The sequence below is a fragment of the Pituophis catenifer genome, unplaced genomic scaffold (genome assembly GCF_029215685.1).
Source record: "Pituophis catenifer annectens isolate HBS135680 unplaced genomic scaffold, rPitCat1.0.hap2 SCAF_14, whole genome shotgun sequence".
NCBI lineage: Eukaryota > Metazoa > Chordata > Lepidosauria > Squamata > Colubridae > Pituophis > Pituophis catenifer.
In genome coordinates, this window is record NW_027256894.1 from 3251885 (window position 1) to 3264392 (window position 12508).

The 12508-nt window shown below is 48.9% G+C and overlaps 1 protein-coding gene across 1 annotated transcript in view; it reads right to left on the reverse strand.

The window, feature by feature from the left end:
- Nucleotides 1-228: 228 nt before the first annotated feature.
- The window catches only part of SMAD6 (SMAD family member 6), a 71102-nt gene continuing 58822 nt past the window's right edge, over nucleotides 229-12508 (reverse strand). Inside the window, exon 4 of the mRNA XM_070953468.1 lies at nucleotides 229-1018. Within this exon, the coding sequence (XP_070809569.1) occupies nucleotides 474-1018 (545 nt within the window). The 3' untranslated portion in view covers nucleotides 229-473. The remainder of the gene's footprint in view (nucleotides 1019-12508) is intronic.

The window sequence follows — 12508 nt, forward strand, 5'->3', positions numbered from 1 at the left end:
ATATATTTTCTTTAAGTCACAAATAGTTCCTCTTGCCATTTTCTTTCTTTATTCAAAAAGTAATAATAATAATAATAAAACCAGACAATGGGGGCACCTATAAATGCAAATAGTTTATTATCAATGAGCAACTGGTACTAGCTTTTGGCCTGGATATTACTATTAAAAAAAAACTATACAGCCAAAATCCTGGCAATACTCCAATATTTGCTGTATATTTTTTCCATCATTTTTTTAAAAAAACAACAACTGTAGTACTGAAAGACTTTTAGCCAAAGTGCATTTTCCATTTTTTTGTCCATATACACATTGCACCGTACATAAATAATGACATTGTAAAAATGACTCCATAATTACAAGTATAATATATATATTTTCATATAATATATATATTTATATATATAAAACTTTATATTAAATCTAGGTAGATGATATTTGGGGTCCTCGGGGCTTCGCTCCTCAGCATCCAACAGCTACCTGTTGTTTCTGTTGAGCAAAATTTCTAGCCAGCAGGGACAAGAGGTGATAAATTGCCTGGAGTAGCAGGGCCCCCAGCCTTTCGCAAAGCTGATCCGGACACTATTTGGGTCATAGGGCCCGTCTGGGTACTCTAAGTCAGTGGCGTGCTTCAAGAGACAGGACTTCTCGTAGTCAAAGGCCTTGATCGAATACCCAGGCATCACTTTGTGCACAATTAAGGTTCGACAGCTGGGAATGTCCAGGGTTGGGGAATTGACAAAGATTGGGTGTTCGCTTCGGTTGTAAGCCCACACGCCGTCCGCTTCTTTGCTGAGCAAAATCCCATATCCGATCTTGTTCCGAGTCCTCTGGACCGTCTCGTTTCTGTTCTCCAGGTTGAGCTGTCCGAGGCAGAAGCCGTTTCCTTGAGGTAGGTCATAAAATATACTGACAGACTGTTCGTACACTGTGTAGAGGCGACCCACGCGTGTCCGATGCTCCCAGTAGGCGACGCTGCACCAGTGGCTGTGTTTCATGGCATCAGGCGACATGCTGGCATCTGAGGAGAGAGGAAGGACAGGTCAGGTCAACCCAAAGGAAGAGAAGCTTTGAACCAACATGGCTGCTCAAGGCTTAGCTTTCAGAATGGCCACCTCACTGCCGGCCTGCCATGAGCCCTGGGGGGAAGGGCGGGGGGGGGGCAGGGCCTGGGGGAAAGAGTGAATGAAGTCTTCAAGGTCATTTCCCTGGGAGAAGAATGCCAACAGGTAAGAGTGACTGTTTCCAAAACACTGATTGGGCAATGAGAGACAAACAATGGGAAGGGACCAAGGGAAGAAAGTTAACTGGCGAAAATCTGGCGTGAACTCTTCAGTTCTGGCTTCTCACCACTGTAATTCACTTGACATCTAGTAATCGAAGAGCAACTGAGATGATCAAAGGCCTGGAGACTAAAACATATGAAGAACGGCTGCAGGATTGGGGTTTGGCTAGTCTAAAGAAAAGAAGAATTAAGGGTAACATGATAGCAGTATTCCAATATTTGAGAGGCGGCCACAAAGAGGAGGTGGTCTACTTATTTTCAAAAGCACCTGAGGGCAGGACAAGAAACAATGGATGGAAAGTAATCAAGGAGAGAAGCAACCTGGAATTAAGGAGAAACTTCGTAACAGTGATGACAATTAACCAATGGAACAGAAGTTGCCACCAGAAGTCATGGTCGTTCCATCACTGGAGGCTTTTAAGAAGAGGCTAGACAGCCACTTATCTGAAATCGTATAGGTTCTCCTGCTTGAGCAGTGGGCTGGACTAGAAGACCTCCAGGGTCCCTTCCAGCTCTATTCTATTCTAAACTATACCTTTCTCAACAAAAGGAGTCAAAGATCATTTTTACTTAGAAGTCCAAGCTGAGGCAGGTCTGACGTTAGCCAAGCAGCCACTTCCACAGCTCTCCGTGAATATAACATCATACAACATCAATATGCATAGGCAGCTTTATTCGGCATTGACCTGGCTGCGTGATGGCCCTTGCTGGCACCAGTCAAGTGGGGGGGGAGGGGGGAGACATATTAGCACCTGCCCTTTCCTTCCAGAACCCAGGAAATAGACTGAGCAATGACCCAGAGGAAGGGGTTTGCCTGGAAGCTTCTATGCCTGGGAATCTCAATCCTGAAATGACCCCCAAAGACGAAGCAGCATCTTTCAAAGGAAGTAATCCAGGAAACCTAGCAGGCTCTTTTCCAACAAGGAGAAAGACACCCGGGGGGGGCGGGATTCTAATGATGGCCACTGACTAAATAAATCCTTCAGCCAGGCTCCCCCTCCCTCTGTTCAGCTCCAGTCCAGCTTTTTTTGCAGGATTCTTTCTGCCGAGTTGTGATTGTGCCTTTGAGCGCTACATCCAGTCACCTTTTCCTTTCCATCACCCAGATAGTTTATCCTCTAACTCAGTGTTTCTCAACCTTGGTAGCTTGAAGATGGGTGGACTTCAACTCCCAGAATCCCCCAGCCAGCAGCGCTGGCTGGGGGATTCTGGGAGTTGAAGTCCACCCATCTTCAAGCTTCCAAGGTTGAGAAACACTGCTCTAACTAAAGGGATTTTGCAGCCTCCCACCGCACGGAGGGCTACTGATCCTCACGGATGAGCTACAAAATCATGCCACAAAACGCCTTCCTGTTTTCTGCAGCCTGGAGGCCTCATAAAGGAGACTGGAACAACTGGGCAGCCTCAGCTTGGACCACAGAGATTTTGTCCTGCTCATCAACCACACTGCCCCAGCCTGCCCCTGGGCACTCTATTTCTGTCATTGCCCTGAACGTCTTGGCCACAAACTCACTCTGTGCCAAGGACAGCCTTCAGAATATAAGAGCCTCGGTGGTGCAGCGGACTAAAGTGCTGTTAAGTGCTACCATTTAGCTGTCAGCTGCCTGCAATTAGTGCAAGTTTGAATCTCACCAGGCTCAAGGTTGACTCAGCCTTCCATCCTTTCGAGGTAGGTAAATTGAGGACCCGGATTGTGCGGGCAATAAGCCAACTTTGTATAGAACAACACCGCTTAGCGGGGGCCGAAAGCCCTAATAAGCAGGTATATACAAAAAAGTATGCAGGCTGTTGCTATAATGCATTGTGAGCTGCCCTGAGTCTACGGAGAAGGGCAGCATATAAATTGGACTAATAAATAAATAAATAATAAACCGAAAGTTGGGGACAGGACAGGTCAAAATATTCTGCAGGTAGTCCTCAACTTATTTAAGTGACTGTTCGAAGTTACACCGGCACTGAAAAAGTCTGACCATTTTTCACACTGATGACTGTTGTGGCATCCCCATGGCCACGTGATCAAAATTCACACGCTTGGCAACTGTCTCATATTTATGACGGTCACAGGGTCCCGGGGCCGTGTGATCCTCTTTTGCGACCTTCTGACAAGTGAAGTCACATAGGGAAGCCAGGTTCACTTAACAACCGTGTTACTAACTTAACAACTTCAGTGATTCACTTAACAACTGCGGCAAGAAAGATCGTAAAATGGGGCAAAATTCACTTAACAACCGTCTCACTTGGCATCCAAAATTTTGGGCTCAATGATGGCCGTAAGTTGAGGATTACTTGCATTTTGTTATTCTATTGTTCTATAATTGAAATGAAATAACAGTGAAAAAAAAAACCTGAAACCATGAAGTGGGTGAATACAACAACATTACTCAGACTAATTACAAACAATGGCACAGCAGCCACTATCATCCATTGGCATCTTTGCAAAAAATTATTGATGGTTTTCCAAATGAAGGATAAACACAAATTGAGAAAGTTGTTGAAAATGATGATATGGGATTTTTGCAAGCAAACCGATTAGGATCTAGAACATCATATACCAAATAATGCCGTAATTGGAAGGGAAAGAGCAACTTTTACAGATATGGCTACACCACAGGGATGGCAGATTTGAAGATAAAAAGAAAAGATTGAAATGGATGGATTATGGAAAAGCCATCCTTGATGGTGGAATAACAGATTACACACATTTTTGCAAAAAGTAAAGGTTTTTACATACAAATAACATCTTACTGGCTGTTATATCTCGCAATGACATTTGGATAATTTCTAGGTTTCTGGCTGGAATCTGAATTTCCAAAGAACATCAATCAAAGATGAGATTCCTACTGTGTTAATTTTTTGATGAACTAAAAACAAGGTCAAACTGAACACTTCTCTCCCCTTGGCTGTTTAATTCTTCCTTAAAACCAGAATATCGGAGAAAGATGCTTTGACCTTTTCATTTCACCTTTATCTGGAATCCTTCAAAGCTGAACAGCCCAAAGACAGAGCCCCCTCCCTTCCTTCTGTGCCTTTTTTCAGGGGTGAGGGGTCAACATGAAAATACTTTCTACAAAGGTTGGATGGAATATGAAAGATGTGGATGAGGACTTATGGGAGGAATATGGAAGGCCAGTTAAGAAGTGTAACTCCTAAGAGGGTGAGAGATGATGGTTAGGAAGGATTCTTTTTGTTAATAATCAAGATTGGCTGTTTTAAGAATTCGAATAGATAAGAGATTAGGAATGGGGTGAATATTATTATACATATTCTTATATATACATACTTACGAGGTTAAGATTAGATTTATGTTATCTGGTTTGCTCAACAACAACGTGATTACTACTAGAAGGGTGTAGCAAATATTGAATAACTGAAGAATGATGTGCTGACATAAATATGTATAATAACATTAGAACTATGTAAGATTGATCAATGTACAAATTATCATTTGTATCAATATTATTTTTGTATTAATATGGACACCCAGATGCCATACTGTCCATGTAATAATATTGATGTATATTTTAAAAAATAAAAAAACTTGACCAAAAAAAAGAGAGAGAAAATGCTTTCTAGCAGCCCCAACGTTGTTTAAGAGATGCCATCTTTAAGTAACGAAGCAAATCGGGACGTTAGAAGTTTCTGCTGCTATCCGCAGTCTGCATGCCACGAGTCGCTTTCCCATCTCTGGCTGGGCTTCCCCCAGGCCCTGTGGAACATCAGCCAAGCGTTCTTTGTTTGTGGGAAAACCCTGATGCTGGCTCAGAGCTTCCCAACAAACCTATCTCAAGACTTTGCCCTCCTGACCTTGTACCTTGATGCCATCAAGTCCAATTAACTCTGAAGTCAAACCGATACCATCATTTTGCTTGAGAGAGCAGACTGGCTCGCTGGATTTGAGAGGCCTACTTTTTCTCTCTCTCCCGCTCCCACCCACCTCCCCCCTTTCCATCTCAAATTTCACTGGCAGGAAAAACAGACATTGCTTGCCCAGGGAACCAACCCTAAACTGCTGTTGTTTTGCTAAAGATTAACTTGAGTTGTAACTCTGCAGTTTTCAAACGGGAGAGGAGAGGAGAAGAAGAGGAGGAGGGGAAGAACTGAACGCCCCCTTCTTCCCCAAGGCAAAATCCTGGACCAAGAATTTTGTTTGGATCAAAAAAAAAAAAAAAAAAAAAACCAAAATGATTTTAGCCTACTTCAACCATTCAAAAGCAAGCATGCTTGTGAGAATGCTCAAGATTAACAGTCACAGGGGAAAAGTGCCTGTGTGGATTGTTCTTATGCAATTTGTCTCCTTGTATTATCAAATTTTAGTATTTAGTATTTATTTATTTGTCAAACATGTACAAGATAAACATGGACATGAACATAGGAAATGGATGTTGCTTACCTGAACATCCTTTCTGGGCGCGCTGCTGAAGAATCCAAGAGCGTGGGTAATACCCCTCAGGTAGCCTGAAAACACTGAGTGCATATCACTTTAAATTAACTGTTGATTCCTCCCCTAGGGACTGGCTGAGGCTCAGTTTCTTTCACGAAGGATGTCCTAACCAAGAGTCACGTCCCTCCGGGATCCGGAAGCAGAAGCCGTAACGGGCGGGTTGGATTCTTCAGCAGCGCGCCCAGAAAGGATGTTCAGGTAACCAACATCCATTCTCTGGCGCGCTGCTTGGAAGAATCCAAGAGCGTGGGATGTACCCAAGCAAGTACTAGATGGGAGGGAAGGCTGAGTGCTCTCGGTTGGCCGGTGCAGAGATGACTGATTGCAAAACTCGCCGTCCGAAGGACGCCTCAGCCGAGGCAAAGGAGTCAACTTTATAATGTCGCACAAAGGGAGTGAGAGATGTCCAGGTGGCTGCACGACAAATGTCCAGGATGGATGCCTGTGTAGCCCATGCCGCTGAAGTCGAGGCGCTTCTGGTTGAGTGCGGCAAGATTCGTCCAGGCGGGGACTTGCTCCGAAGGGTGTATGCCGTAGAGATGCAAGCCTTGAGCCAGCGTCCAATGGTGGCCGAAGAGACCTTGTGTCCCATCGAAGCTGGCAGGAAGGACACGAATAGCGCTTCCGATTTCCGAAACTGGGAAGTCCGCTTAATGTAGTGCCGGAGAGCGCGCCGGACATCGAGGTTATGCCATTGGACTTCTTTGTGATGCCGAGGTTGCGGGCAAAAATCCGGCAGAACTAACTCTTGAGCTCGATGGAAGAGCGAATTAATTTTGGGGACGAAGGCGGGGTCGAGCCGGAGGATCACCCTGTCTGGATGGAAGACGCAAAGGTCTGATCGAACAGACAGAGCTGCGAGTTCAGAGACCCTTCTTGCTGACGTGATCGCCACTAGAAAAACAACTTTAAGTGTCAGAAATCGCAGAGAAATAGAGGACAAGGGCTCAAACGGTGGAGACATGAGGACCTGGAGCACCAGCGACAGGTCCCAGGATGGATATCTATGAACTACTGGCGGACGCAGGTTGGTGGCCCCTCGAAGGAAGGTTCGGATTCTCCGATCCAAGGACAGTGGGCGATTCGCTGACTTAGACAAAACCGAGTTCAAGGCAGCTACCTGTCGTCTCAGGGTATTCGGGGCTAGACCGTCGTCCAATCCATCCTGGAGGAATTCGAGGAGGACAGGGACCGAAGCTTTGGCCGGGTCTACGTTGTTCCTGCGACACCAGCGGCGAAAGGCTTGCCAGGTAGCCTCATAGATCCGTACAGTGGAAGCCCGGCGCGAGGCTTGCATGGTGGTAATGACGCGCTCCGACAGGTTGTCCTTTTTCAGGAGGGCCCTCTCAAATGCCAGACGGCCAGTTGGAGCCACTCCGGTTCCGGGTGTAGGATGGCCCCCTGGCTGAGAGAGACCCTGTCCTGGGGAATTCTCCATGGCCGGGATATGGACAGTTCTAGTAGATCCGCATACCATGGTTGTCGTGGCCAGTGCGGAGCGACCAGGAGGACTTCCGCGGCCTCTGACAGGATTTTGCGCACTACCCTCGGAATGAGAGGGATAGGAGGGAAGGCGTACAACAGGCCCCGGGGCCATGGGCATCTCAGGGCGTCCGTCCCTTCGGACCCCAGGCTGGGAAACCTGGAGAAATATCGAGGAAGCTGTGTGTTGCGGGGGCTCGCAAACAGGTCTAGGACGGGACGGCCGAATCTGGTCGATAGCATCTGGAAGAGAGCTGGGTCCAGTCGCCACTCTGAATGGTCGAGCTGAGTGCGGCTCAACCAATCCCCCCGAGTATTGTCCCTCCCGGAAATGTGTTGAGCTGAAATGGAGAGTACGATCCCCTCCGCCCAGGAAAGAAGGGAGATCGCCTCGTCCAGCAGTGGTTTGGAATGCGTGCCGCCCTCTCGATTTAGGTGTGCCTTGGCCGTGGTGTTGTCGGTCAAGACCAGCACGTGCCGACCTTGGATGTCGAGTTGGAAATGCCGGAGGGCTAAGTGGACGGCTCTCAGCTCCAGCCAATTGATATCGTGCTGTATGTCCGAGGTTGACCAAAGACCTTGGGCTACCTTGGCTTGCAGATGTGCTCCCCACCCCAGTAGACTGGCATCTGTTGTCACCGTCACTCTTTCTGGGTCCTGAAAGAAACACCCCTTGGAGATTGCTGGGGAGATCCACCAACGTAGGGATCGGAGAATGGGAACAGGGAGCCTGACCTTCGAAGTGGAATTGCTGCCTCGGGACTTTTGAAGGGGCAGAAGGAACCATTGGAGGGGGCGAGAATGGAGGCGAGCCCACGGTACGATGTTGATGCATGAAATAAACTTCCCGAGGAGCTGTGACAATTGGAGAATGGACACTGTCCGGGAAGACTGGATCTGAGAAATTGCCCTGGCAATGCTGTGAGAACGATCCGGGGCCAGAAAAACATGGCAGGATGCCGAATCTATGATGGCTCCCAGGTGCTGAATACGATCGGTGGGCTGAAGGTGGCTTTTCTCCACATTCAGGGAAAAACCATGCCGTTGGAGGGATTCTCGAACTGCCTCCAGGTCTCTGAGGGCCCTGTGGTGAGAGTCGGACAGGATGAGAATATCGTCCAAGTAGCAGAGGACTCTGATGGGAATGAGACGAAGCGAAGCTGCCACTACTGCGAGGATCTTTGTGAATGTCCTGGGGGCGGACGAGACACCGAACGGCATGGCCCTGTATTGGAAGTCCTGGTTGTTGTAGGAGAAACGCAGGAATCGGCGATGTGAGGGCCTGACCGGCACGTGGAGGTAGGCCTCCTTGAGATCGATGGAAGTCATGTAGTCGGCTTGTCTGATGGCGGCTAAGATTGAATGAAGGGACTGCATTTTGAATTTGTGATAGGTAATCAATTTGTTCAATTCTTTTAAGTCCAGGATCCCCCTCCAGCCCCCGGAGCTCTTTGGAACCAGGAAAAATATTGAATAGAAACCTGTCCCATGATGTTCTATGGGAACGGGCTCTATAGCGTGAATGTCCAAGAGGTGACGTATTTCCAAGGACATCAGACGCCTCTTTTCGGGGTTCCTGGAGACCAGGCATCGAATAAAACGATGAGGAGGGCAGGAGGAGAATTCCAGGGTGAGTCCTAGACGAATGGTTTGCAGGACCCATTCGTCCGTTGTAGTTCGAGACCATTGTTGGAAGAAATGATGCAGGCGGCCGCCGATAGGGTATGGAGCGGAGCAGTCATTTTCCTCTCCGGAAAGGTCGGGAGGCACCTCCGCGAAAGGGACGTCTGGAAGGCTGTTGCCGTCGGGAGCGGTCCCGAAAGGACTGTCTGTCAGACGGACGATCATAGGAGAAGGAGGAAGGACGATAGGTGGAAGCGGTGCTGGGGCCAGGATCAGCCCGAAAGGAAGGACGCTGATTGTATGGTAAGTAGCGTCGATCAGCTCTGCGATAGGAAGAGGGCATGATCTTCCTTTTGTCCTTATCCTCTATGAGGATAGGATCGAGTGCCTCCCCGAATAACCGGGATCCCTTGTATGGAGCTGAGGCAAGCTTCCATTTGGATTTTACATCCGCACGCCAATGCCGGAGCCACAGGAGGCGGCGGGAGGTAACAGTCGATGCCAGAGATCGCGAGGCAAACCTGGTTGCTGCAAGAGCCGCATCCGCGGAATATTCTGTGGCTGCCACCAACTTATTCACATCCTGGTGGAGGCGGCGATCATCAGGTGGGAGACGCTCCTGAAGCTGGCGGAGCCAGATCAGGGAGGCTCGATTGAAGAAGGAGGCCGAGGTGGCGGCGCGTATGGCCCAAGCCGCAGTTTGATGGGCCTTACGGAAGACCAGTTCGGCTCTCCTGTCCTCAGAACGCAGGCCGTCCGCGATGTCGTTGGATAAGACTGCAGAGGAAGTCAAGGCTGCGATGGGAGGGTCTACGGATGGTAGCTCAAGTAAATCTTGCAAGCTGGGCGCTGAACAGAACAGCTTTTTGTCAATCCCATTGGGTGCCGCAAGTGCTCCCGGCTGGGCCCAGGGCCGTTGGACGGTTTCAGAAAACAGTTGTGGGCAGGGAATGAATTCCTGGTCCGGTTGAGGAATGGCGAAAAGAGCGTCATGAGGATTAGAAGTCTTCTCTGGGTCAGGCAAGGACTTAGGAGATGCCAGCTGCGTAGTAGCAATGGCCTTGCGGAGAAGTGCCTTGAAGAGGGAAGGCCGAAAGAGACCCGTAGACGAGGGCTTCTCAGGTGGCTCCTCCTCATCTTCCGAAAGTTCCATGGTACCCGCCTCATCACCATCAGATTGAGAGTCGTCACTGTGGTCGGACTCCTGTAGTGAGTAGTCCACTAGATGAACATCAGGGCAATGAGCTGCTGGTCTGGGAGGTTCCATAAGGTATGATTGTGAAACCCCTTGAGGGTAAGGGGCCTGAGGTAGGCCACCCGCCATCATTCGAGACACAGTGGCTGTAATCATCGCTTGAATGTCGTAATAAGAAGGAGAGGGACCCTCTGGCGGGCGGAGGCCTGCCGCGGTGGGGGTGAATGTAGCCTCAGGTGCCCTTCCAGGATGTGAAGACTGGTAAACTGCCGTGGAAGTCGAAGGGAGCACAGGCGGTTCAACCTGATGGGGATAGACGAATCCTTGAGTAGTAGGTTCGGCCCCTGGTGGTAGTTCCTGAGAAAGGTCTGGATGAGGCAAGGGGCCAACGAGAGAAGAGGAAGCAGATTCACCCCCCGGACAGCTGGCAGATAGTACGGGAGTGGGGGCCTTGCGTTGAGCCATTTGAAATTGACGCTCAAGAGCATCGTGGCGACGCTTAGCGGCCTTATCCTCAGCCGAGGATGATTTGTGGCCTTTTGAGGAGGCAGACTTGGACAGGCGTGATGACTTCTTTGAAGTCTTCTTTGAAGCCTTCCCCGACGAGCGGTTAGATTCCTTGGGACGAGGTGGAGATTGGTCTTGTTCCATGTCGGAAGAAAGGTCTGGATCCGCCATGAGAATTGAAATTTGGCCTCTCGTCTCTCTCTCTTTTTTTTTTTTTTTTTTTGGGGGGGGGTTAGGTGGAGCACACACCCCCCAGCAGGGAAGAACCTTTAAGGGCAGAGAGCCACCTGGGCGAGGCAGTAATGTTCCAAATATTCAGGAATGTCCCTGAGGCCTGGCTCCGATGCTGTCAAAATGGCGGCAAACACAAAATGGCGGCTGCGCAGGAAATAGCGTCCTACGGGCGTCGCCTCCTGATTCGCAGCAAGGAGGCCTCTCTGAAACGATGATGAAGGGCCGCCGGGCTGCTGAAGTGCCTCCGCAGTCGAAGGAGATGGCCAGCTGCGCGCGAGCGCTAAAGAGCGCTCCAAACGCCTCCATATGGGCCTGCAAGGTGTTCGGGAGCAGGCAGAGCTGGAGCGCTATGGCGGCCAAAGGATCGGGCCGTGGGACAGTCTGCTGTGAGCCTGCACTGACGAGCACACCCAATGGCTCTTTATGGTGGGTGTGCGATGGCGGCCAATGGATCAGGCCGCGAAACCGACCCCAGCAGCGTGCGAGCGCTAACGAGCGCTCCCAACACCTCTTTGTTGCCGTCCAAGCCGCTTGTAATTCGGCGAAGCTGGGGTGCGTGGGCGGCAGGAGAAAAGGGCCGCGGCAAGATAAAGAGGGCCTCCCGATCGCCCAGTGACTATAGCACGCAAAGATGCCGTATGGAGGCAGAGCTCAGCGGCGAGGGCAAAATAAAGGGCACACAGGGGGCTCGCAGGGATGGCAAGGTGGGATGCAGAGCCCTGCGGCAGATGTAAGCCCAGGAGGGGCGTCTGAAGGTTCGCGCCTTCAGAACGCCGTTGCCCTTCGATCTAGGAGGCTTGAGGCAATAATTCAAAGACTTACAGTAATGAAGACAGGAAAAAAAACAATAAATTAAAATAATAAAATGTACATAAGGATTGCAATGTAGGGAGAGATGTCAAAAAGCACTGGTTCAGGCTGCACTGAGTGAAAGGAACTGAGCCTCAGCCAGTCCCTAGGGGAGGAGTCAACAGTTAATTTAAAGTGATATGCACTCAGTGTTTTCAGGCTACCTGAGGGGTATTACCCACGCTCTTGGATTCTTCCAAGCAGCGCGCCAGAGAATGGGTACAAATAAATTGGCTGATGTATTGATAAACCATGTTCTCCTGAACCTTGAGGTTTGAACCTCAGGTCTACCAAAGTACCTCATGTCTAAACAAATCACACCACCTGCCAACCAAATTCCTTAAAAACTAAGTTAGGAGCATGAAGGCCTGGCCTGAAAAACGACAGTCCTAAATTAATCATCATCAAACTGAGGAATAAGATATGAGAAGCTTCTGAACTGAGAAGGTTCAGGGAAATATGGGCAGGTCCAGAGGAGCTACTCAGTCAGGCAAGGATGAAACATGAACCTACTTGGTAGGCCCTGAGAAAGAACAGGAACCTACATCCTAAAACAAGGGATTGCTGGCCCTTTAGACCAGGGGTCTCCAACCTTGGCAACTCTTAAAATTGCCAAGGTTGGAAACCCCTGCTTTAGACTCTTGCAAGTAACTGTTCCAGCTCATCTTCCAGATTTATATCTTATTCTGGCCAACACCCATCTACTGATATCAGATCTAATGATCTTGGAGGTATTTCTTGGATGTTGTAATTCTGAGCATTTGCATATTTGCATGTGTTTTTTTTTTAAACCAAAAGCTATGTAACAGAATGCTGCTGGCAGATTAACCTTACTGTAGATGTTTGTGGGATCTAAACGTAAGAAAGTATTCACTCTTGGTGATAGGAAACAAAG